The sequence below is a fragment of the Brassica napus genome, chromosome A3 (assembly GCF_020379485.1).
Source record: "Brassica napus cultivar Da-Ae chromosome A3, Da-Ae, whole genome shotgun sequence".
Taxonomy (NCBI): Eukaryota; Viridiplantae; Streptophyta; class Magnoliopsida; order Brassicales; family Brassicaceae; genus Brassica; species Brassica napus.
Window position 1 is genome coordinate 9560484 of NC_063436.1, and position 23376 is coordinate 9583859.

Consider the following 23376-nt stretch of genomic DNA (forward strand, 5'->3'; position numbering starts at 1 on the left):
ACCCTGTCTATACAAGTATCAATGAGTTAGAGCACTTTGGTTGGTTAAGAGTCTCTCAATAATGATTCATTTATAAATCTGAAGCAAACAACACGGAACTTCTAGTTAAGAATATTGTTTCAATCAAGACAACTGAAGAAAGAGTCTTGCACTTTAACATGGCTCCCAGTCTCAGGCATTGCAGTTAACTAGCTTCTGTTGGAAATAACTGAGAAGCAATCTCCAGAGCTCCCCACATAGGTGCATCATTCTTTTTTTTTTTGGACCCACAAAGAAACAACAAAATCTCTATTTTAGCAAAAAGTTTCAGGCGATTCAGATAATCCATATGTTCAAACATAGAAGGTGTATGTGACTTACAAGATAAACGATATCAAAGGCCTTACGGTAGCTTTCAAGACTCTTCTCAACGTTATCATTCCTTAAGAAGAAAAAACAGCGCAAGGAGATTAAAAAACCAGAGCAAGAGAAGATAGAAAAGAAAAAGACAAAACTCACAGGAATCCAAAAGATATTCGAGACTCGTAATTCAAACCATCAGACATCCTCAGATCCCCCATATGGTCTCCTAGAAGCAAAACGTTTGTTCTTTGTTTCACGTACGCATTCTCTTCACCTTCCCCACCATTGTCAACACCAAGTTGGTCGTGGAGTGGAGCAGCCATGTCTAAAGCGTGTTCATTCTTGTTTAGCACGTGAATAAGCTTTCCTGTATAGTAATTGTAAGTAAAGAAACTGCTGTTTATGATTGCAATATGACTAACAGACACCAAATGTTCTACCTTTAAAAGACACAAGCCGTCCATCATCATCGAAGACCATCCTGTTGGACACAATCTTTACATTCTTGAATGTTCTATGAAGCTTCTGCCTCAAAACCTGTTAGAAAAAAAGTGAGACTATATAGTAAAAAGCATATTCACTATACAGGAAACATGAAGAGTAGCTAAAATCTCATTTGGGTAATAGAGTGTTTAGAGAGTCAGTCACCTCTTCAATAACATCAGCAAGCCCTGCTGAAAAAATCAAAACTGGGATCTCCTTTTCCTGAATCAAATGGCAAATAGAGTTTGGATTGGTTAATATACACAAAAGCTAATATAACAGCAACCATGAGTTTGATTCTTTTACCTCCAAAAATTCAAAAAGCTCAGCCACACCATCTCTAAAAGCTATGGAAGAATTAGCAACAGAATCCTTGATTGCATCAAATGTTAAACCTCCCTCAATGAGTAGATTATGAGTTTTACTCCACCTGGTAGGGGAAAAAAAAACAATTAGAACGTGAAAAGACAAGGAAAAATGTATGTGAGGTTGGTAAGAAGAGTATATACCATTCTTCCATGAGTTTGGTTTTATCTTCAAGGGGAATGAGAGGAGAGAACTCAAGAGGATGATAGTGTTCATACAATGCTTCCCTCTTAGCATCGTAATCTGCGTTTCCTTGCTGCAAGATCCCATGGCTGCCTTACAAAACAGAGTATGCAGGTTTCAGCTTTGACTGATGAGAATATGAAGATAAATGTGAGATGAACATAATACTCTGGCCTCGAACTCCATTGACTCTGTATCTCGTTAAAGTCCCATCGAAGTCTGCAATAACCTAATCACCCAAAACAACACAGACTTTAAAGCTTTGTGAAAGAAGAAAACTGACAGACAGAGAGAGATAGAGAGGGAAAGACCTGAAATTTGGAAGGACCCGCGTCACGGATTAGGGTTGTTTTATCAGTGAGAGCTCGAGGATGATCAATCACAGTGTTGGCAGAGAGATCAAGCTGCTCCATTTGATGTCTGCAATCCTGAGAGAACAAACAAAAAAGGAGGAAGCTTTCAACGGATAATAGTTGATTGTTACAATGGAGAGAGTAAGAGAGAGACTGACGTTGTGGCTGAAGCAGCGAGGAGATGAAGGTGTGAGCTTGTTGTGGTGACTACGGCGGAATAAAGAAAGACGAGTTGTCGGCGCGTGAAAGCGCGTGCAGCAGCTTATCAGAGATGCTCTCGGCATCGAATCAAAAAAGGGTTACTACTCTCTTTGTTCGTTCAGAGGCTTAATAAACAAGATTTGACGTTGACCCAAATCACATCCTCTAAAAAAAAGTTGTAACCTTTTGTAGTATTATTCTCTTTTTTGATACAAAACAAAACAGAGTTTTTGCTCTCCTACAAAAAGTTGTAACCTTTTGTATTCCAACCTTCAATACAACACAAAAACAGAGTTTTTGCTGTAAGCATCTCACTGTACAACTTTGTAAACTATGTTTTTATAGTCCAAACAAATAAGAAAAAAAAGCGTTACAACAAATGATAGAGTAGGCAGATACTAGTAACTAAATCAGACACAAGTGAAAGCTTTAGAGGGACTTGAAGTAGAGGTGATGATCAGAGAAGAGAACCCTGTAAGCCAGCTTGCATCTACACTTCAATCTAATTACAAACCCATCTCCAGATCTCTCTATCCTCATCCCTTCTCCACACTCTTCTTCTTTTTCCTCCTCTTCTTGCTGCTTCTGCAATGAAGCTCACCATTAATCACTAGAATGATAAACATAAGATGCAAATAAAGCAAAACCTCATAAGCATCATAGTTAGTCTCTTCTCGGTAGATCTCTTCATAAGTATCATAGTTAGTCTCTTCGTGAGTGATCTCCTCCACGTGATTGTTAACCATCTTCATCCTCTAGTAAACAACCAAACGAAGATTCTTTATTACTAGTTAATTAAAACCAGAAGAGAGTCAAAGTTCTTAATTATACAACAAACCAACCTCTGTTTCAAGACTCTTGGAATCATACGGCGACGTTTCTTGCTTCTCCGGAACAGGTGGGTCGTCGATGGAGGAAGGTTGGGTTTCCGGGTAAGTGGAGCTGAGAGGAGACGCGATAAAGATCGGGTCTTGGAGGGAGACTCTCCTGCGTTTGGGCTGATCTGACTCGTCGGAAACAGGGGAGGAGCGTTTCAAGGGGCTGATGATATCATCAGGAGAAGCGGCGGAGAGGAAGGAGGAGCGAGAGTAGTCGTAAGGTGGTGGGGAGGAGAGGCGGAGGAGAGAGAGATCAATGTCGTTGATGTTGAGGTTGCTACGTTCTTGAAACTCGTTTTCCATCACCATCATCATCATCTTTCTTCTTCTTGAGTTCTCTCTCTCTCGATAAGTTGTTTGATAAAGAAATTAAGTGGGAGTTCGTTGTGATAGCACAAGCTCAAACCATTTATAGTGCGCCGAATATATATATATTGAGATGATGAACTCTTTAATTTAGATAGAAGCTTATTAATTCATTTGTTTTCTTCCTACTACAGTCTACTTACTATATGTATTGTATATTTTCAACATCATACTTTAAAAAAAAAATGATTCTGAAGTTAGATATTGAAACTAAACGATGTAAACTAGTTCTTTTTTTGTTATTTGATTAAATAAAAACATATTAGCAAACTACATAAGCTGTAATGATTTCTCACATAACTTACTAACCAACCAATTAACTTGTACCTATGAGTTACATAGTTACATAATTGCATGAACACCATGAACATAATTTGCATATATGAGTTACATAATTGAATTAATATAAAAAATCATTTCTATAATATTTTCATAAAACTATTTAAAATAATAAATTAAAATATTAATATAATACTATATAAACTCATATGCAAATAATATTTTAAACATTTATATAATTTTCTATTTTATTTTTAATTTAAATATCATTATAATATTATTGGTTGTTTAATAATTTTAGGGAATTCAATTTTATTTTCTATTAATTTAAGAAAATTGATTACTATTATTGGTTACTAATTTTGAAAAATCCAGTCAATCTAAAATATTATAATATTTGGTTTAGAGTTTAGTAATTATTATTTATGGTGCAGTATTTAGCGGGTGGATTGAATTTATAAATTGTTATAACTGTTTATAGATTATTCTTGAATTTATATAATTTAGAAGAGTTAATTTAATTTTTTTTAATCATAAATTTAAAGTAGTCATAAAAATATGTATCTTTTTACGGTAAATTTGAAAGTGGTATTTTTTTCAGGGAGTTGTCGAATTAGATCAGTAACCAAACATACACCACCGATGTTTGCAAACCGGATGAGTGTGGTCGGCGTCCACCGTATAGCACCTTCTCTACTTCCGGTACGTTTCCTTAGCTCTCATCAAACCCATAACTCTCGAGCTGATTACTAATCTTCCTCCTTTGTTCCCACCAGCTTTCTCCCCATACTCCACGCGCGTCCTCCGGTGTCTCCTCTCTCAGCATCGCCGCCAATCAATCCGTAGTCCACCGTATCCACCGCCTGGTTACCTACTTTAGTCAAAGTGTTAGTCTTTTCCCTCTTTTAATGTCAATTATTAAGCAGAGTCCATTGAGAATGTGTGCATGTTTAGGCTTCCCACCATAAACGACCTGATGATGCTGAAGCTGAAGCTTCCGTTGGTGAAGGTATTTTCATCTATTGACATTTCTTTGTGTTTGTTGTTGACTTGAAGTTGTGGCACTGTGTTATCTTCTTTCTCTTCTTTTTTTTTATAGGAGAAACGTTGGATAAGAATGTGACACGCAGGAAGAACCCCTTCGTTTCAGAAGAGTATGTGATTTACTTACTTAACTCCTTCATTTGATACACACTTTATGGCAATTTTGTGAGAGAATGTAGTTGTGGGTACCGTGTTAAAGCACTTCTTTTATGCCTCTTGTTTAACAACATGCGCTTATTAGGTAATCAGTGAACAAAAAAAGTTTTGTAGCTTTGGTGTTTCTTCCTTCTTTATGTGATAGGTTTTGGTTCAAAAGTTTGCCTCAGCTTACTTGCATTTTCCCTTTTTTGTGGTCACCATGAACATTTCATTAGTATTTATTATATGGCCTGCCAAATCATTTATATTCCACTCGATATGATTGAAATCTGCATTGCAAGGAAGGATTTGGGTAATTAATATAAGCTTAACGTACATCCCTTTCCTTGTGATGATCTTGTGCTGCAGGCTTCTCATGAAATTGAAGAGATATGGATTATCTGGAGTATTGTCATATGGTTTACTTAATACAGTCTATTACAGCACAGCTTTCCTGTTGGTGTGGTAAGCAGAACATACTTTTTGTCTTATCATGGAACCATTACTTTGTTTTCTGTTTGCTCTCTCTCTTGAGTACGCAGGCGCCTTAAGGTTTCCCTTATCATTGTTGTGAGCGCCAAATTTATGAGTAGCAACTGTTGACATTGATAGATTTGTTTATTCAGTTATATATATCTCTTTTAATGTAAGCAGTCTTGAGTATTCTAGTTTTTCTTTGTTTTCGATCCATCATAACATACTTGAGCGACAACAGTGATGATTATGTATAGGTTTTATGTCGCCCCAGCACCTGGGAAAATGGGTTATCTCGCTGCAGCTGAGAGGTATAACATAATCTTCATCATTTCACAGCGTTATAGGGACCTTAGTGAAAGACTCGTGTTGCATGCAGATTCGTTAAAGTGATGGCCATGGTCTGGGCTGGAAGCCAAGTTACTAAGCTCGTCAGAATAGGAGGGTAAGTTGCTGATATTAGTTTGTTATGATGTTGTACGCATGATGCGTGTTGATGGATGCAGGGCAGTGGCACTTGCACCTATTGTTGATAGAGGATTGTCTTGGTTTACAGTTAAATACAAGTTTGAAAGTCAGGGAAAAGTGAGTCACCCAATATTGCTCTGAGTAATACATACATACATCGACGATCATAAGGATAAAAGTGATCTAATCTGTGGATGCATTGTGCTTTTTCAGGCTTTCGGCGCAATTGTTGGGATATGTCTTGGTCTGGCTTTGATGCTGTTTCTTGTTGTGACACTGCTCTGGGCTTAGCACAGAGTAAAAGCTGAATTTGGAAGTTTTTGCTTTTACAACAATTTTGGTTTCGGTTACAACTTACAACAGTGTGTACTCGAGAGGGCATTGTGGACATGATCTGATGTTCTGTTTTTTTTTTTTTTGTAAGAATGATACGATTTTGTAAACTCAAATAATTAAGAAAATAGTTCAAAATGTAAGATCTCTTAGGACAAGAGTTACCGCGATTAAGCCAATAAGAAAAAAAAAGAAAGATGTTTAGCATATCTCAGAGTTGCAGTAGCAACAACACAGAGAAATGGTTATGAATATTAGACTATGAGAGAGAGATATCAAAGTTAGTTCCTTTGATTTAATAGCATTGTTGTAATACAATTGTGAAGCACCCAAATAGTTCTTCTTTTGATCAGAGAGAGCACAAATAAAAAGATAAATGATGAGGAGGTGCACCCATTTGCAGCAGCAGCTTAATGGTGCAAATCAAGAAAAGGCCATGGCGGGCTTGCTGGTCCCGTTAATAGCTGGGGCAACACCGCCTCTCGTGGCCTTCACGTACGAAAGGTATTCACTATAGTGCATGCTGAATAATGTACTCTGGTAACGAGTTAGACGGATTCTCCTACGCACTGATTCAGTTATTTCACCGCTGTATCCTGCTTTACGCACCAGCGAATCTATTGCCTCTATCTTTGTCCAGCCTGCGCAATGACAAGTAGCCTTAAGATTTGATGATGTATTTTAACTTTTGATCCAAACAAAGCGCAAGAGTTTTCAGGTCTAGTTAAACATACAAACTCGTAAGCAAAAACTAAGTTTGTATCATCAAAACATGGTACCTTCATGAGCTGGGACCTCAGGCAAATACGTGGCGCTTCGCTTTGTGTTAGACACAGGTTCAGTGAACTCAATGATTATACCATGCTTTCCCACCTTCATAGCCAAAACCAGGGAAGGCGTGTAAGACATCACAAGAACTCGACAAAAAAAAAACTAAGTGAGTGGGATTGAATAGCATGCATTACTTGTTTTACTTGACATGAAGTAACAGAAGAGTGGAAGATAAAATACCTCCCAATCAAGATAATCGTCAGCAGTTTCATAATCAGTCAAGACAGAGACGGTACATTGCAGAAATGGCAGTTCTTTGGACTGTATTGGTGGGAACCTACGATCCCTCAGGGCACTGTAATAATTTACATATAACAAAAAGGTCATGGTGGTATAAAGGGCAATATACATGCTTCATCTGTGGTCTCGAGCCCAAAATTTCTAAAACGGAATTACAAAAAAGAAACTTGGAGTAAGGTACCACCTGGTCAAGGCATAATCCTTGAAGCCACTGATCAAGCGGCGTGCTTCCAGTGTACCAATACATCCACGCAATCGAGGCTCCCCTCCATTCACTATTTTCTTCCACGTCACAAACAACGGACTACAATAGAAAAACAAAACTAGAAGGCTCAGTCAAGTGGGAGATTGATGGTAGTAAGAAAGGGAGAAACTTTCATACTTGAGACAGAATCAGAACTTTTGCTTGTCATAACAAAAAAAAAGGAAAGGGTTGAAAAAAAGAAAGTAACTGATTGGCGTCGTCAAAGGCAGGTGGAGGAGTCTCCTCGTTGTTGTAGTGAGAGACCAAAGTGTCGAAACAGTACACTGCCATCTCTCTGTTCGCCATCTTTTTTTTTTCGCTTTTTAAGACAGAACCGCAGACAATAAAAAAAAATCAAAACTTTTGTAAGAAAATCGAAAGCAATTCTAAAATCTAATAACGAATCACACATAGAATAGCATTCTCAGAGATTAAAAAAAAAAGTATGAAACTTTAAGATCGGACAAGGAAAGTGAATCAAAAGCTAGATATGCTGTGAGAAGAATTGAATTCAAAGAGATAGTGAATCAATTGGGATGAAACAGAAGATAGAGCTGAGAAAACCTTGAGAGAATCGAAGAAGAAGATGGATGGCGTGGTGAAACTGATAAAGCGTGTGTTACGTTTATTAAAAGAAAGCTTTTGATTGAGAGCGCACTGACAAGTTTTTTGGTTGCTGTGTCTTTTTCTCAAGGACGTAATGTATCCCCCTACCTCGATTATTTAAAGGTTAAAAAAAACAAAAAGATATATGTGATATATGTTTTTATTAACATTAATTTATTGATTTTTTTTCAACCAACATTAATTTATTGATATATATTGGATATATATCTTTATTCAAGATTAAAATTTAATAAAATTTAATTTGAAAATAAAATAATAAATATTGCTCTCTCTGTTTCATACTATATGTTTTCTTAAAAAGTTTACTTCAATGTAACATTAATTTTAATATTTATAATCTATTTTACAATTAACTGAAATATTTTTAACTTATACTTTTATTGATGATTTTGTAATAAGTATGTAACATCTTATATTATGTATTTAGACCAAATATTCGACTAGAAATTAAGTATCAAATTCATATTTATGCATAATGAACTATACTATCAAATTTATACAGTGAAATATAGTCTCAGTTTGGAAATAGATCGAAGATTTATTTAAGAAGAGTAATTAAATGTTTTGGTTAGTAACAACTAAACAAAAAAAAGATGAGGAAACTTTTTTATATAAAAAATTATGTTTAAAAATAATTAAATTTTTATATTATGTTTGAACATAGAATTATATTATTTTGTGCTTGTTTTATTTAAAATAAGCTTGTGTGTTTGGGTAATGGTATTTTATATTTTATTATTTCCAGATTAAATATTTTACTATTAATAATATTTTTATTTTATTATTTTAAAAGCAAAAACCAAAAACTAAAAACCAAAACTAAAATCACCATTCATGTTTTAAAAAAAAACTAAAATCTACTGCAAAATAAAAAAACTAAAAACAAGAATCTAAAATCCAAAAATCAAAAACTAAAAACCAAAATCCAAAATCTAGAAACTAGAAAAACAATCATCACATGAAATAGATGATTTTTCTTTTATCATTTAAGCAAAAACTCTAATTTTGTTGTAGTTCTATACAGTTAACATTTTGCTATTTTATGCATAAAATTGGACATGATAATATATAACAGTGGTATGTCTAAAATAGAATTGAGCTAAATATAAGTAAAATATAAGTGATAGAAAAGAAAAAAGGGGGAAAAAGCACAATCTAAAGAAAATATATGTAAAGAGGAGGTATATTTGACTAATCTTAAATATACAGATTTAGGAGGGAGAAATAGAAAAATACGATAAAAGTAACATAAAGTTAAAAATATATTTGAGAAAAAAAAGGATGAAAATAATGTATATATTCAGTTTAAGGACAGTAAAATAAATAAAAACTATGATTTTGAATACAAAATACTTTAGAAAGTAAATATAATTTTTATCACCTACTATCTTATATGGTATTTGATAAAACATTAAGGTATGAGTAGTGATGGCAAACGAGCTCTCCCACGTCCAAATGACCCGCCCCGCCGCGGAATCAAGTTCATCGGGTCTCAGTAGGCCTAGCCTATGAGATGCTGCTATTTTTTCCTCTCCGAATTTTTTCTTTCAAATGATTATGATTTAGACTATGTATATTGGTTACATGTTTAAAACATCATATTTTCACTCTACGTCATCTTCTCTTTCTTATACATCATATTTTATTTCTTTCACATCACCTTTCAACACCCATTCCATTTTTGTTCTCTACAATGATTATCATTGTTTTAAGATATTACAATATCCTATCAAAAAGTTAGTGGAGGATAATAGCATAAATATAGTAAAAAGATGAGTTCCTTTTTTTGTTTTCAAATGAAATTAAACAAATTTCTATTTATAGAGAATGAAAAATGATGAATTTGATATAAAAATTATATAAATATAATTATAATTATTATGAAATAATTGATGTTAAATAACTGAAATAAAAAAAAAGTTAGAAAATATGAGCATCTAATCAGAAAATATGAACATCCAATCAGTTTTTTTATAATTGTCTTCATCCTTATATGTGCGTTACAATTAAAATATGTGAGAAAAACTTAATAATTTAGTCAAATCAACATTTGCCACGTCCTTTAAGAAGGATCCATGTTTTTTTATCAATACTAAATTTACCACATCATGTATTTTATTTTTGCAACAACCCATTAGAAGCTTATTTTAATATTAATAAACAGTTGATAATTTTTTCATTGTAGTCTTAGGCACTTTTTCATATTATTTTAGTGTTAAAACTTTTTAACGCACCACAAGTTTTCTTCACTTGGCTTTGCAGGAGCATCATTTTACTGTTTTAGACTATTTAACAATTTTGTAACAAGTTAAAAATTATGAGATAGAATAAAAATATATCAAGACTTAAAATCTATAAATATGTAAATGTCTAATATTAATAGTAAAATTAAATTTTAAATTCAAAATAAGCCAAACGTAAATCATAAAATGATAATAAGTTATCGATAAAAAATAAACCAATATCAAATCACATCAACTAGTTTTGTTAATATTTTCATAATTCACATGATCATATAATTTTTTTTTTTTGGAAAAAAAACTAAAATTTGAACTTCTTAATTAGAATATGTTTCGTATTCTGTAACCAAAAAATCTAAAAAAAAATTAAAATTTATGTATTGGTTCAACCGGTAGCTGGATTCCGGATTTTAACGGTTTTTGTGGATTTTACGAGTTTTAAATAATGGTTTTTTCTTAAACTCAAACCGGATTACATAGTGGTTCATTCGACCACGGGTCGGTTTAAAACACTGTATATAATGAAAATTTCTATAAGAGTAAGCTGTAAAAGAGGAAGTCGAACACACTGCATCATCATTCATCACTTAGTTTTTATTTATTTTGGATCAGATAAGACCTTAGAATGTCACACTTCTACACTTTCTTAGTACTAAAATATAAACATAGAAAACATGTTCACACATCTTCACTTATTTGAAAGCTCCCATTGTTTGTCATATATTCCCAAAAGAATATTCAACAATAATCAACGAAGATAAAAAAAGTAAAACTTCAGAGGCTGCTCATAGGCTCAAGTCAGTCACTCACTCACATCTCAAGACTTTAGAAAACTCCCCTTGTTATCAAGTTCTTCCAACACAGCCCACAGTTTTGGATCAGCATAGTTCTCAATGAGAAAAGCCGGTTTTGCTTGCATCAGCATGCTTGCTGGATTACCTGTAGTAAGTCCAACCACAGGCATTCCAGCTGCAACTCCAGCTTTGATCCCAGAGACTGAGTCCTCGAAAACTAACGTATGCTCCTTCGACACGTTAAGCACTTCAAGAGCCTTCAAGTACGGCCCCGGGTGTGGTTTGGGGTACTCACATTCAGACCCAAGAATCACTGCCTGGAAGAAATCAGTCAGACCAAGTTTGGATATCATGAGCTCTGCGTTTTCTTTCGGAGCGTTCGTCACAGCAGCTCGCTTCAGTCCACGTTCCTCTATCCATTTGGTTAGTTTTATAAGCCCGTCAAGTGGCTTTATCTTCTCTGCTACAAGTCTAATCAATAAGAGGAAAACAAAGTTAATCCTAAGTTCCTAACTTAACTCAAATCTTAAAAAGAAGTTTAAGACTTACTTGCGGTAAAGAGCTTCCTTTTCCTCACAAAATGTTAACCCTCTTGTAACATCATTAGGGAAGAGAGCAAGAGCAATCTCAGAGTTATGTTTTCCACCAATGTTCTCAATAAAGAACTTCTCGTCGATTGGTACACCGTTGTTAAAACCAATCTGTGAATGATACAAGAAGCAAACTTTGAAGCAAGAGCTTGATAGTAATTAAGATATGATTATAAAGGATTATTAACCTGTTGGAGCAGTTCTTGAAAGGCAATAAGGTGGATAGGATCAGAGTCACAGAGAGTTCCATCAACATCAAAGAGAATGGCTTCTAAAGGAGCAAGATGAGAGAGAGAAGGTTTGCTGCTTCACAACATAACAAGACAGAGATCAAAACTAAGAGATTTGCATTAAAAGGATCAAACTTTCGGATACCCAATACTATTAGCAACCATTGATTGTGTGTTACAATGTTAATAATGATTAGCTGCAAAGTTCCATTGATGTTGGAGATCGTGCATATACACAACAGAGATCTTAAGAATCAGAGAATTGAAGTGTACCTCACAGAAGAGTTAAGATCGGAGAAGCCATTCATTGTGATGGAACTGATAAAGAACAACGAATCTAGTCTAGAAGAAAGGAGTGGTTTTTGAGAGACGATGAAAAAAAAGCAGAGTGAAGAGGAGAAATGGGATTAATGTTCCGCCAGGGGAAGATTCGCGGACTTTTCTTCGCCACGTGGCGGCTTTTGGTTTCCTTACAAAATGCCAAAAATGTTAACCGGGAAATCATACCTATATTCGGTTTAGATAATGAAATTGCGAACCAATCATTTATTATCACCCTTCAAACTTGTATATGATTAGACTTCCCACAAGTTCATAATATTTTTGTTTTGTTAATGTGATACACTGATACTCATTAGACACTAGTGCTAACGGAAGGTTTCCTTCACTCCAAACTTAATTTTTCTTTTCACTGAAAATGTTTTTTTTTGTCGGCTACCCATGTAAATTACTGAAAATGTTTTAACCTTGCAAGTTTAGTTAATTTGATTCAAGTTACTATGTCATTCTAGCATAAAACATGAAAACATAGTTTAACATGACACACTCTTCTCTTCTTGAATAATGTCACCAGAGACAGTAACTTTATTATTAGATATGGTGATAAAAGGGTATAGAAAACGCAAATGTTGGGATAGAAACATAAAACCGAAAGAAATTCAAATGTTCAATAACCACAAGTCTTGGGAATAAGTTCAGAACTGAAATCAATTTGATTTAGATAGTAGTGTGAGCAAGAAATCTCTGTAGTTTCCTTTAATCTTCTCTTGAATTGTTTGGGCCAAAGGCTCTCCATAGAGCTGGTTATACTCTTCTGCTATCTCTTTCATGTCACTATGATCTGCTCTCGTGACGAACACTCTTGTCAACCACTTCTTGGTACCCTTGTCCGCATCTTTGTTCAAAGAAGCGTTCAAAATCTACAACCAAAGACAAGCAGAGACTTTATTAGAACAAGAAAAGTTTATACATGATAGAAGATGTTATCATAAGTTCATTAGTATTAGTATTACCTTGCTGAAATACACTGAGGGTTTGAGCAAGCAAAGCAATGCTTCATTGATGAGAGAAGACTCAGATACACCCTGATGATCATACCACAATATTTTCTTGATCCATTAGAAAAAGTTACACATATAAACAAAAAAAATACTATAAGAAGTGAGTATAAATAATATATATGTTACCCCAAGAAGATCAGAGCCTTTGATTTGGTTAAAGTGCTTGTAGAGATGTTCGAGATGGAGTTTGCTTCTTGTACTCAGAATCCTAACAACCTCATCATTCTCTATGGCTCCCTCTCCGGAAGAAGCCACCGCCTCGGCCAAAATCTTAGCGTCCGATTTGGCGGAACTTTCCTTCACCTCTTTCCCTTCGTATCTGTAAGCACTCACGAGGCCTACTAGCAGCTGCACAACACACAGAGAGACAGTAAGTTAGAAGAGATCGGGTGAAATGTAACGGTAAGTAAGAATGTACTGACCTTGCGCTGAGAGCCGTGGACGTGAGAGGCAATGTCTTCTTCCATCGACTGGTCGAAAAGAGAGTGATAAGCCTTGCGTGCGCCTAGGAGATCTTCAGAGGAGCGAGTGCATGACACCTCCACGATGAGGTTGTAAGCTTCATCTCCTTTCTTCAGTGCTTTCTTCACCAACCTCGCGTCTCTCTCCCATGGATGCATCGACCACATCACCACCGCATTCTACACATCACAGACCAAACTTTCATCATTTCCATCCAGTTGAAACTCACTAGCTTACTTTTTTCTCTCCTAGCGAGTGTGTTAATTAATTAGGATATGTGAGAAGAAAATACTAATATAACAACATAGCAGAGTATTTGATCAACATTCTTGAGACTATATGACTATATAAATCCTCTAAGACTCTAACCAATCACACACTAAATAATTACATAAACAGAAAAACTATCTATACAAAGGATAACCCAATTAGTACGTTTCTGTATTACTATTACTTTATTTTTTCAAGAAAATTTAGCAATTTTAGTTTTATTGAAACTGAAATAAATGGTTTGTTGTGTACTTTTCTTAGGTAAAAACAATAACTGATTTGTTACTGGGTAAAAAAAAACTAGTAGAAATGGTAAAAAATCAACTACATAGATTTAGATGGTGTGATAAGTTTTGCCAAAAAAAAGAAGAAGTAAAAACTAGAATAGATGGTAATAAATTATTTAGAAAGATGGATAAAAAGAAAAGCCAGAAAATAAAGAAGGAGATATGTAAAAAGATTAAGAAACTGACAGTGAAGCGAGAGAACTCAATCTTGAGATGTTTGACAAAGTGATCATGACATTTCTCAAAAGCTCTTTCTTCATCCTCCACAAAGAAACTTTTGCTTGCTTTCCTAAACAACTTTCGATGATCCTTGTGCGAGTTTCCCAGAGTACTTATCAATGCTCCCTCCTCAACTCCCATTCCTACAAGTTTTGTTTAATGATTTCGTATAGTTAATCTCGATAACGTTCTCAGTATCATTGTACTAAGATTGTTTTTCATAGTTACCTGAGATTGCTTTGGTGATGCCTTCGAGATCGAGAGTATGAGCCATTTTTCTTGCTTTTGAGTTCTTGTTAGTTTGTTTCTGCTTTGCTTGGGTTAATGTGGAAAGCTAAGAAAGAGAGACAAGTCATTTTATATGATGCTGATTATTAAGGGTGATGTTGTGGTTTACGGAGGGAGTCAAGGGTATTCTAGGTATATCAAAACTTATTCATTTAGTATAAAAGTTTGTGTTCAGATTTAAGACAAACGCTAGCCAATGTTGTAACAAGAAGTAACGCCCACAAGATTTATTGCGTGTTTTAACAACTGTTTCATATGAAAAGGATGAATTACACTAGTCCAAGACAAACTTAAACTTACTGTTTTTGTTTTAACTGGACTTTATTAAGTTTGACCATTATATAATCATCATATCTATAATACAAAACGGGTTCCGGGAAAGACGAAGATGTTTAAAGTTTGCAAATGTATTTTTATTTTGTCACAAGTTGTATTATACTAAAATGATGAGTTCGTATTATGACAAAGTCAACACACTAAAACACACTATGATTGGCGTGGTCTATTTTTGTATAATTAGGAAACTTGTAGCAAATGCAAATCAAAGTGAGTCAAAGTTTAGGATATGATGCACTGTCACCCTGCCCCAGCTGGCATATGATTTAGGATATGATGCATAAGATTAAGAGCCATGTGGTTTAGAATAGGTCGAATCTCAGATAATCAATGGAAAAGTAGTAAAAATTAACTAATTGCGATCTCACTCAATCACGAATATTAGATGTGATAACTACAATGAAAAATGTTTACTACATTTATATAAAAAAAGCCCCGAAGATCAAGGCTAAGCATAGAGCATATCTTTTCTTCTCTTAAACTAATGCATTCTTTAACAAAAGTGTTATACGTTCTCATTATGTCCAGACTGTCCCTTTAAAGAAATCATGCACGTAACCAATTTAAAAGAGTAGCTGAGAAGCCTCAATCACGTTTCCTTCGCGACTGTGTAAGAATAATAACTAGTGATTAGTTTATCAATATTCTCCATCAAGCATCACATGGTGTTTTAAAAAAGGTTGTTGCTGAGTATCTGTCATTGGGAGTAGAACCACGTTTTTGGGTCATATCTGCATGGCTGCATGTGTCCCTTTCACCACTATTATTTGGTAAACCAATTAAAGAGCTATGAATTATTGTGTATGACAGGGTGTTTAGTTCAGACTGTGCCCGTAAACAAGATCACGTTTTACACGAAGATACGACATAACCAATAATATAGAGGGGACAGCTGTCTATCTTTGAGGCTTATATGATTTGCATGTCACTATCTCTTTTATTTGATTTGGTTAAACTAGTTCGTCAGTCATAACTCATAAGATTCGGTCATCTTCCATCCTCTTAAATCAACTTTTATCTATACGCATGTCTCACACAGCTACATGTTTTTGACTACAAGTCTACAACGCTGTTTATAGAAAACAGTAGTACATCCGAAATTTCTTGCGTTAACACAATAATGTAATATCAGAAATAACATTTTGATAAGAAACACCATACATTTTTTTTTGACAAAGAAACACCATAATATATACCAGTTTTTGACGTATATTCTTTTCGTTCTGATGAATCTGCAAACACAATCATTTTAGTTCCAGATTTCAGATAATTTTATAAATTTTAGACAATCAGCTCGATTTGAATTTTACAATATAGTATTTTAGAAACTTGTTAAAAACACCATAGTTTTTATTTATATAAATTAAAAAATTATATTCGATTATGTTAAGGATTAACTGCGATTTAGTGCTGTGACTTGCATTTTTTATAAATAAATAAAATAAAATCACAAAAAAAAAACACAAAACTAAACTATTTGAAAGTTTTTTTTGCAGAAAACCCCTCAAGTGGTAAGTACAAGATGGATTGTGAAAAAAGTTATAGACAGAGAGACTATTTAGTAATATAAATAAATATTGGACCCTCCAATTCAACATCCTCCAAAATCATTAGACCATCCGCATTGAAGTATTAATAGGAAAGTTCACAGAAAAAATATTAAAATAATCGGATTTTAATGAATCCAGCTCGTGCAGGTTCGCCGGAGTGATACCGTCTCGTTATTGTTCTGCGGGCCTCACGATACGTGACGATCCGCGATAGATTCGTTTATATATATATATATTTTTTTTTTTTTTCTTTTTTTTTAAAGTCAAACGAAAAAAAAAATTAAAATAATAAAAAAAAACATTAGAAATCGGGAATCATCAGTTGGCTGCTCATGCTCTTACAGTTTCGACAGAAAAGAAAAAAAAGATCACTACAGTAACGCCTTCGGGGGTATTTTCGTCAACTTAAGATTGTCTTATTACACCTAAACAATAGTTAAAACTTAAAACCGTAACAAGAGAGAGAGAGAGAAAGAAATTACAAGGTAGAGAGAGAGAAGAAGCACAGCACACGCTTCGGAGAAACAGAGGAATACATCTCTCAAATGGCGACCATTAGAGTACCAGACGAAGTCCCATCTCCAGCTCAGGATTCTGAAACTCTCAATAAAGCTTTTCGCGGTACGTTACAATTAATCATCTTATCTGCATTCACGTACGTTCGCAAGCTTTTGTCTGGTTCTTGAAACTGGAACCGTGTTCTTGTTGTTGTTGTAGGATGGGGAACAGATGAGAAGGCTATCATACGCGTTTTAGGAAAAAGAAACGAGAGCCAGAGAAAGAGAATCAGGGAGAGTTATAAAGAGATTTACGGCAAGGATCTTATCGATGATCTCTCCTCTGAACTCTCTGGTGATTTCAAGGTACTGGCACATTCAAAACAAGGCTGGCTCTAAGATTATATGGTTTATAAACATTTATTAAGAATTTTTATAAAAAAATTTTAAACTTCTATATATGTTACTATAAAAAAAAATTGAAGGCCAAAAACAATGAAAACAAGAACTTGTGATTTAATTCGCAGAAAGCTGTGATTCTGTGGACGAAAGATCCAGCAGAGAGATACGCAAGGCTTGCGAACAAGGTCTTGAATGATAAAAAGAAAACCATAGAGAAACTAAAGATCCTCGTGGAGATCTCTTGCACAAGTTCTCCTAGCCATTTGATTGCTGTGAGGAAAGCTTATTGTTCTCTCTACGACTCATCCCTTGAAGAAGACATTGCTTCCTCTGTTCCTTTTCCTCTTGCAAAGGTTCTTTATCTTACTCTTTTGTCTTTTAGCTGTCTCATAAGTAACTCAATTAGTCTATCTAATACCACATTTATGGTAATAATAAAAATGGACAGTTGCTGGTGACATTAGCAACTTCGTTCAGATATGATAAAGAGAAGGTTGACAAGGAAGTTGCTACAATAGAGGCCGGTATGCTACATGAAGCCATATCAAAAAAGCAACTAGATCATGATCATGTCCTTTACATTATAGGAACTCGCAGTATCTACCAGCTCAGAGCAACCTTTGTTGCTTACAAGCAGAGTTATGGGAACACATTAGATAAGGTTTTGAAGCATCTTTGTTTAGCTTTGAGAATTTTGTCTTTTCATGGATACTTCATGTTTGTTGGTTATTATGGCACAGGATGTTGATGGATGTCCTGGAGATGCTGATCTGAGAAGTCTATTGCAGATGGTGATCTTGTGCATTGAGTTCCCTGAGAAACACTTTGCAAAGGTACTAATAACATTTTGAGCAGACATAGACTCAAATAGCAAAAAATATCAAGAAAGACAAGAATGGTGTTTAAATTATATTCTACTTGCAGGTTGTAAGAGATTCGATTGAGGGGTTTGGAACAGATGAAGATTCGTTGACGAGAGCGATTGTGATGCGTGCAGAGATTGATTTGATGAAAGTAAGAGGAGAGTATTTCAATATGTATAACGCAAGCATGGATAACGCTATCATTGGTGATGTTTCTGGTGACTACAAGGACTTCCTCATGACTCTACTTGGTTCCAAAATCTGATCTTTGTTTGAATTTTAATATTCTTGGCTTGGCTTGTGAATTGTGACTTGTATTAAAGACTTCATTTTCTGATTCAGATTTGATAAAACATGTTATAAAAATAATCAAAACTACTCTTGGTTTTTGAATTTTTTATGATATGTGTTAGATCTGCGGTTTTGTTAAGCCAGTTTATCAAACCAAGCTAATTTAATTATATCAATCATTCAAACCAAACTAACCAAATTAACCAAAAATAATTGAAGACTTACTACAATTTATTGAGATTATTCAAATTTAACTAAAAGAAAAGCAAAAACTCTGTCATGGCCATCACTCCTACCGCTATCTCTATATGTCTCCATCAAAACCATAGTTGTTTATAATTTACTAAGGACAACCATAGTGTTGGTGGCTAATGTGGTGTTCTTAAAAGAAATCTTCAAAACGCCGTCGTGTCATCTATTGGCCGTTAAAGACGTTATTTTTTTTTTTTTGGAACCAAAGAGAGGGCAAAGTTATCTTAACATTCAAGTGGATGGGTGGTCATCTTGCAACCACGATTCAGGTGAAGATACACAACTCCAAAGAAAAATGGCTAACCATCTCTTCTCTCTGCCAAGAATCAATGGCTTCTTTCAACCACTCTTGGCTCTCTTCTCCACTCTCCGAACCTCCCACTTTCTTCCTCTCTCCTTCTCCACAACCAAAACCCTTCAAACTCTCTGTTCTCAGAAACAAATCTTCATCTATACTCAACTCTTCCTCTCCAGACAGCTCTCCGGAGGTTGAGGTCGTCTTGGATCCCGTGAAGCTCGCGTTAAAGAAAGCCGAGGCCTATAAGAAATCGAAAGCTGAGCAAAAAACTTCTGAGAGAAATGCTGGTGACGAGGAAGTGCCGCTCACGGTGAAGCTTGCTAAGCAAAAGGCTGATGAGTATAAGAAGCAGAAAGAGCTTGGAGCTGATGGTGTCCAGGAGGCTAATAAACCCAGTTCAGTAAAAACCATATCTTTACAGACAATAACTGAAACTGATGTTGTGTTGTTTTGTCTTTGTTCAAGCAGATCAATTTTTTTTTCCAATTGGCTTTAATGAAAATGAGCAGAGAATATGCATGGAGAGGCTTTATTGTATATGTTAAAATGTTCTAATTCAGTCAAAACATGATCTCAAGACCTTGCTTGTTATGGTGTTTCAGGTAGTACAGAGAAAAGTTCTGTTAGGTCATCAAACAAGGTTGAGGAAGAGAATGGTGGTAAGAAGAGAGAGTTGAAAGTCTCCAGCATTGACTTTGTTGGACTTGGGTTCGCTGATAAGAAGAGCACAAGGGGGCTTCCACCGGGGCTGGTTCCTGTTGAGGACTATTTTGCTGGAGGGGACTTACCTGAGGTGGAGTTTATAGTTGGTGACAAGACAAGATTTGACAAGACAGAAAAGAAGTTTGAGCAAGAAGGAAACGAAAACTCTGATGTATATAAGCCCAAAGTTTCCACATGGGGTGTTTTCCCAAGACCTAGTAACATCTCTAAAACGGTATGTGACTATATACCCATTTTAAAGATATGTGTTATGCAACCTTAAGGGGAATGGATTTGTTTGTCCAATGTTAGTCTTTTGAGGACTGTCCGTATTATGGACTTTCCATTGAGTTCTTTTTTTTTGTTTTGTTAACTGTCCGTATGCTTAAACCAAGTTTTGGTCGGTAGAAAGATTATTCTGAAGAACAACTTTATTTGACCATGTCTGGTTTATATGGAAAAATGTTACGGTTTGGATTTTCCATTGAGTTCATGTCATTATTTACTGTCCAGTATGATGCAACCAATTGGTGTAGTTACCTATAGAAACAAGTAAAATGTATATTGGAGCTACAGTATAAAACTTCCTTACCATTCTGAAGAGGCTAGACACTTATAATATTTTGAATAGTTTGAATAGTTTATCTCTTTGTGATGATATGTAAAATTTGGTCAACTCTGCTAGAGTAATATCCTTGGTTTTCAGCTAGATGGTAAGTAAAAAAAAAATCTCCTTACGTTTTTGAACAATCTTGTACCTTTAAAAGTGATCCATTCATGCTCATGGCCGTGGGAGGCCAGTTTTGGATGTGTGACTTTGTATGATGACTGAGCTATATACCTTTTCTGGATTAAGTTTGGTGGTGGAAGGACACTCCAACCAGGAGATTCAATTGAAACTGCTGAAGAGAGGACTGCGCGAGAAGAACGGACAAAACAATTGCTCACTGCCTACAAGGAATCAATTGGACTGAATATTGATCCCAAACTCAAACTTGAGTGTGAGGAGGTACTCCCATGACATTTATTTTTTGTTTTTAATTTTCTTTTTCATGACAAGCCTGATGCTGAAGTAAAATTGTTTTGAACTCATGCATGTGTTTCCTCTTCAGCATGTAAATTTTGGAAGCTTTTAATTTGAGAATGCTCCAAGCTAATATCATATAAAGTATTAGACTATTAGTCACTGTCTTTAGATCATAACAAGGATATGGGCTTGGCTGAAAATGTGATAGGGACTCATGTTTTCTCTAAGTAGATTCTCATTTCTTCATATCATCATTTTCTAGAGAAAAAAATCATTTGAGTAAAGAAAGACTAGAAAAGGTTCTTTGCTTTAGCTACATGCATGTTCTGCTTCTATTCCCGCTGAAAGGTAGCTAGAAACGTTCTGCTTATCGTGTGGTTCTTCCCTTGGTTTTGAGTCTTTTGACGCTTATAACAGGCACTAGAAAAGGGGAATTCCCTTATGGATTCAGGGAGACTCAAAGAAGCTTTGCCATACTATGAAAAGGTCATGGAGAAAATAGTCTTTAAGGTGATTTCTCCAAGCCTAATTCTAGTTTATCAAATTCATCTCATATGCATTAGTCTGCTTTATTGGAGTATTTGTTCTGCATATGCCTGATTCGTCTTGACTGCAGGAGACTTCATTATTATATATACCCATCAGCATGTACGTGGAGAAAAACTCTCAACAATTTTTATTTTTTTTTAAACTGATTAGTATGTGTTATTATTAGTTCCATGAGCTTATCATTATTCTATGGACATATTAATCCACTGATGCACTTAGATCTACTAAAGAAGTAGTCTGCTTCAGAACAGAACATGATGTTTTTTTAAGGTTGCCACAAATAACTGTGACCCTAACTAATAATGAGTATAGCTGTGCAGAGCGAGCTTCATGGATCAGCAGCTTTGCAGTGGTCTATTTGTCAGGATTCACTTAGAAAGTAAGTAGCATGCTTTGTTGATGATGTTGAGTATTGGACTTTATGGTCTCTTGTGCGCTAAATACTGTTATTTTGGAGTGGTTGACAGGACAGATAAGGCAAAAGGCATGTATGAGAAGCTTCTCTCCCACCCAAACCCAAGAGTGAGCAAGAAAGCTAGGCAGTTCATGTTCAGTTTTCAGGTAACTTTAACACCCACAAAAGTATCATACCTGATGATGAGTTTTCAGTTCAGTGCTCAGGGAACTTAGCTAAGTTTTTTTTTAATGAACTTGTAGGCAATGGAGATGCTTAAGGTTCAGGGCTCGAACTTCATGCAGATAAACCCGGGGTATGAGGATTATTTTGAAGCCTTTGTTAAGAAAGACAAAGTTGATTACAAAGCTAAGGAGGAAGAAGGAGAGGCAATGGGAATAAATGAGACACTTCTATATGTGATTCTTCTTGCTTCTCCTATTCTATTGGTCTTTACTGTTGCTGCACAGAGAGGGAACATGCACTGAAGACACAAACTCTTGTCAACTTCTTACATGTAAGTCATGTTGTAAATATATATATATGAGGTAATGTGATGCAAAGCAGCCAAAGTAGTAGTTCGTTGGTTTGCATCTATTGTTGACCTTAATTGAAAATTCATTTTATTAAGAGTTTTGTATACTACAACATTAAAGAAACCCAACTAGGAACATATATATTTACAACAAAGAATCTTTTTTTTAACACCTTATTACAACAAAGAATCAACCTTAGAAAATCGACTCATGAGTCTTTAACTGAACCCTAACGTATAACACACGCATCACATTTCATTCCATTTATTACCAAAAAGTAACGGCTTGTGTAATGCAAGATTTGATCATCCATGGCCACATGTCACAAAGCCTGACTACTTCTTGGTTTGGCCTTGACCAGCTGCCGAGCCACTTTTACCTCCTCCATCAGCTCCACCACCTCCTGCGTCGACCGTCCTTACTTTAAACCATTCATCTCTCAAGTCTGGTGGACCAAGATTGATACCTCTCGAGGTGAATCGTGGCGAACCAGCGCTGAGACTTCTCTGCATAGTCATTGACTTTGTAGGAGAAAGACGAGATTCTTGTTTGAATTGGGACATAGCGTCTCCGATTTTGTTGAAGAAACCAAGAAACTTGTCTTTGGTTCCACCTGGAAACATCTTCTTAAGCAGCTGAAGTTGCCCGACGTAAAGCTCTCTCATATACTCTATTACCGTCAAGACTCTCATGTCCATCCTCAAACCCCCGTCATCATCATGCTGTTCTTTAAAAAGTTTGTGGTAGAGATATCCAATGTCGCTGTACTGTCTCTTCATGCTCCCACTTCTTAGTCTTGTTGATTCAGAATCATCAAACAATCCGAAGAAGACGCTGTTCTTGCAGTTGCTGTCTTCTTCGTTTTCTTCGTCTTCTGTGGAATGATAACTCAGAGAGTTAATGCCAAGATGTTTCTTCTCCATAGACATAATTATCCACAAAACTTGTTTCACAAGTCTTTTGAGCAAAACGTGTTTTTGTGTTCTTGTTTTGGTTTGTTTTTGTTTTAGGATGTGTTTCAAGATGAGAGGAAGAAAGCAAAGGATTTTATACGAACGCAAAAACGAGTAGAAAAGATTAGATCTTTTGTTTGTTCCAGACTTGTCAAC

At 35.3% G+C, this 23376-nt stretch overlaps 9 protein-coding genes across 12 annotated transcripts; 3 read left to right on the plus strand and 6 right to left on the minus strand.

Annotated features, from left to right (window-relative positions):
- Positions 1-49: 49 nt before the first annotated feature.
- On the minus strand, positions 50-2128 carry LOC106438138 (7-methylguanosine phosphate-specific 5'-nucleotidase A). The gene is made up of 10 exons (XM_013879208.3): positions 1886-2128; positions 1686-1802; positions 1543-1603; positions 1335-1467; positions 1132-1255; positions 991-1047; positions 783-879; positions 499-709; positions 361-421; positions 50-250 (listed from the first exon to the last, which is right to left on the minus strand). The coding sequence occupies exons 1-10, from the start codon at positions 2009-2011 to the stop codon at positions 185-187; spliced, it is 1053 nt and encodes a 350-aa protein (XP_013734662.2). The 5' UTR covers positions 2012-2128; the 3' UTR covers positions 50-184.
- LOC106443599 lies at positions 2102-3266 on the minus strand. The gene is made up of 3 exons (XM_013885145.3): positions 2771-3266; positions 2576-2683; positions 2102-2513 (listed from the first exon to the last, which is right to left on the minus strand). The coding sequence occupies exons 1-3, from the start codon at positions 3122-3124 to the stop codon at positions 2358-2360; spliced, it is 618 nt and encodes a 205-aa protein (XP_013740599.2). The 5' UTR covers positions 3125-3266; the 3' UTR covers positions 2102-2357.
- A 758-nt stretch (positions 3267-4024) lies between these two features.
- On the plus strand, positions 4025-6046 carry LOC106443596. The gene is made up of 9 exons (XM_048775732.1): positions 4025-4153; positions 4228-4338; positions 4406-4460; positions 4551-4605; positions 5003-5098; positions 5365-5418; positions 5487-5552; positions 5614-5692; positions 5789-6046. The coding sequence occupies exons 1-9, from the start codon at positions 4094-4096 to the stop codon at positions 5864-5866; spliced, it is 654 nt and encodes a 217-aa protein (XP_048631689.1). The 5' UTR covers positions 4025-4093; the 3' UTR covers positions 5867-6046.
- Positions 6047-6178: 132 nt separating this feature from the next.
- Positions 6179-7919, minus strand: LOC125575110 (uncharacterized protein At2g38710-like). 2 transcript variants are annotated; one of them, XM_048775733.1, is made up of 6 exons: positions 7788-7919; positions 7432-7542; positions 7164-7283; positions 6920-7034; positions 6688-6781; positions 6179-6549 (listed from the first exon to the last, which is right to left on the minus strand). In XM_048775733.1, exons 2-6 carry the CDS (start codon positions 7527-7529, stop codon positions 6332-6334), a joined length of 645 nt encoding a protein of 214 aa, XP_048631690.1. In that variant the 5' UTR covers positions 7530-7542; positions 7788-7919; the 3' UTR covers positions 6179-6331. The 2 variants fall into 2 exon arrangements, with proteins under 2 accessions (XP_048631690.1, XP_048631691.1); XM_048775734.1 differs by lacking the exon at positions 7788-7919 and having other exon boundaries at positions 7432-7734.
- Positions 7920-10663: 2744 nt separating this feature from the next.
- LOC125606846 (haloacid dehalogenase-like hydrolase domain-containing protein Sgpp) lies at positions 10664-12137 on the minus strand. Of its 2 annotated transcripts, none has more exons than XM_048775737.1 (4): positions 11978-12137; positions 11663-11777; positions 11434-11585; positions 10664-11355 (listed from the first exon to the last, which is right to left on the minus strand). In XM_048775737.1, exons 1-4 carry the CDS (start codon positions 12010-12012, stop codon positions 10908-10910), a joined length of 750 nt encoding a protein of 249 aa, XP_048631694.1. In that variant the 5' UTR covers positions 12013-12137; the 3' UTR covers positions 10664-10907. The 2 variants fall into 2 exon arrangements, with proteins under 2 accessions (XP_048631694.1, XP_048631693.1); XM_048775736.1 differs by having other exon boundaries at positions 11663-11780; positions 11978-12111.
- Positions 12138-12537: 400 nt separating this feature from the next.
- On the minus strand, positions 12538-14753 carry LOC106405070 (annexin D4). The gene is made up of 6 exons (XM_048775735.1): positions 14511-14753; positions 14250-14425; positions 13467-13685; positions 13171-13392; positions 12997-13068; positions 12538-12903 (listed from the first exon to the last, which is right to left on the minus strand). Exons 1-6 carry the CDS (start codon positions 14554-14556, stop codon positions 12691-12693), a joined length of 948 nt encoding a protein of 315 aa, XP_048631692.1. The 5' UTR covers positions 14557-14753; the 3' UTR covers positions 12538-12690.
- Positions 14754-16889: 2136 nt separating this feature from the next.
- LOC125606848 (annexin D3-like) lies at positions 16890-18613 on the plus strand. The gene is made up of 6 exons (XM_048775740.1): positions 16890-17077; positions 17174-17319; positions 17481-17708; positions 17804-18016; positions 18096-18188; positions 18280-18613. The coding sequence occupies exons 1-6, from the start codon at positions 17002-17004 to the stop codon at positions 18481-18483; spliced, it is 960 nt and encodes a 319-aa protein (XP_048631697.1). The 5' UTR covers positions 16890-17001; the 3' UTR covers positions 18484-18613.
- A 350-nt stretch (positions 18614-18963) lies between these two features.
- On the plus strand, positions 18964-22379 carry LOC125606847. Of its 2 annotated transcripts, none has more exons than XM_048775739.1 (7): positions 18964-19454; positions 19662-19996; positions 20618-20770; positions 21206-21298; positions 21650-21716; positions 21805-21898; positions 21995-22220. In XM_048775739.1, exons 1-6 carry the CDS (start codon positions 19001-19003, stop codon positions 21861-21863), a joined length of 1161 nt encoding a protein of 386 aa, XP_048631696.1. In that variant the 5' UTR covers positions 18964-19000; the 3' UTR covers positions 21864-21898; positions 21995-22220. The 2 variants fall into 2 exon arrangements, with proteins under 2 accessions (XP_048631696.1, XP_048631695.1); XM_048775738.1 differs by having other exon boundaries at positions 18967-19454; positions 21658-21716; positions 21995-22379.
- BNAA03G18100D lies at positions 22338-23306 on the minus strand. Its single transcript, XM_013879198.3, has one exon. The coding sequence runs from the start codon at positions 23194-23196 to the stop codon at positions 22603-22605; it is 594 nt and encodes a 197-aa protein (XP_013734652.1). The 5' UTR covers positions 23197-23306; the 3' UTR covers positions 22338-22602.
- Positions 23307-23376: the final 70 nt, after the last annotated feature.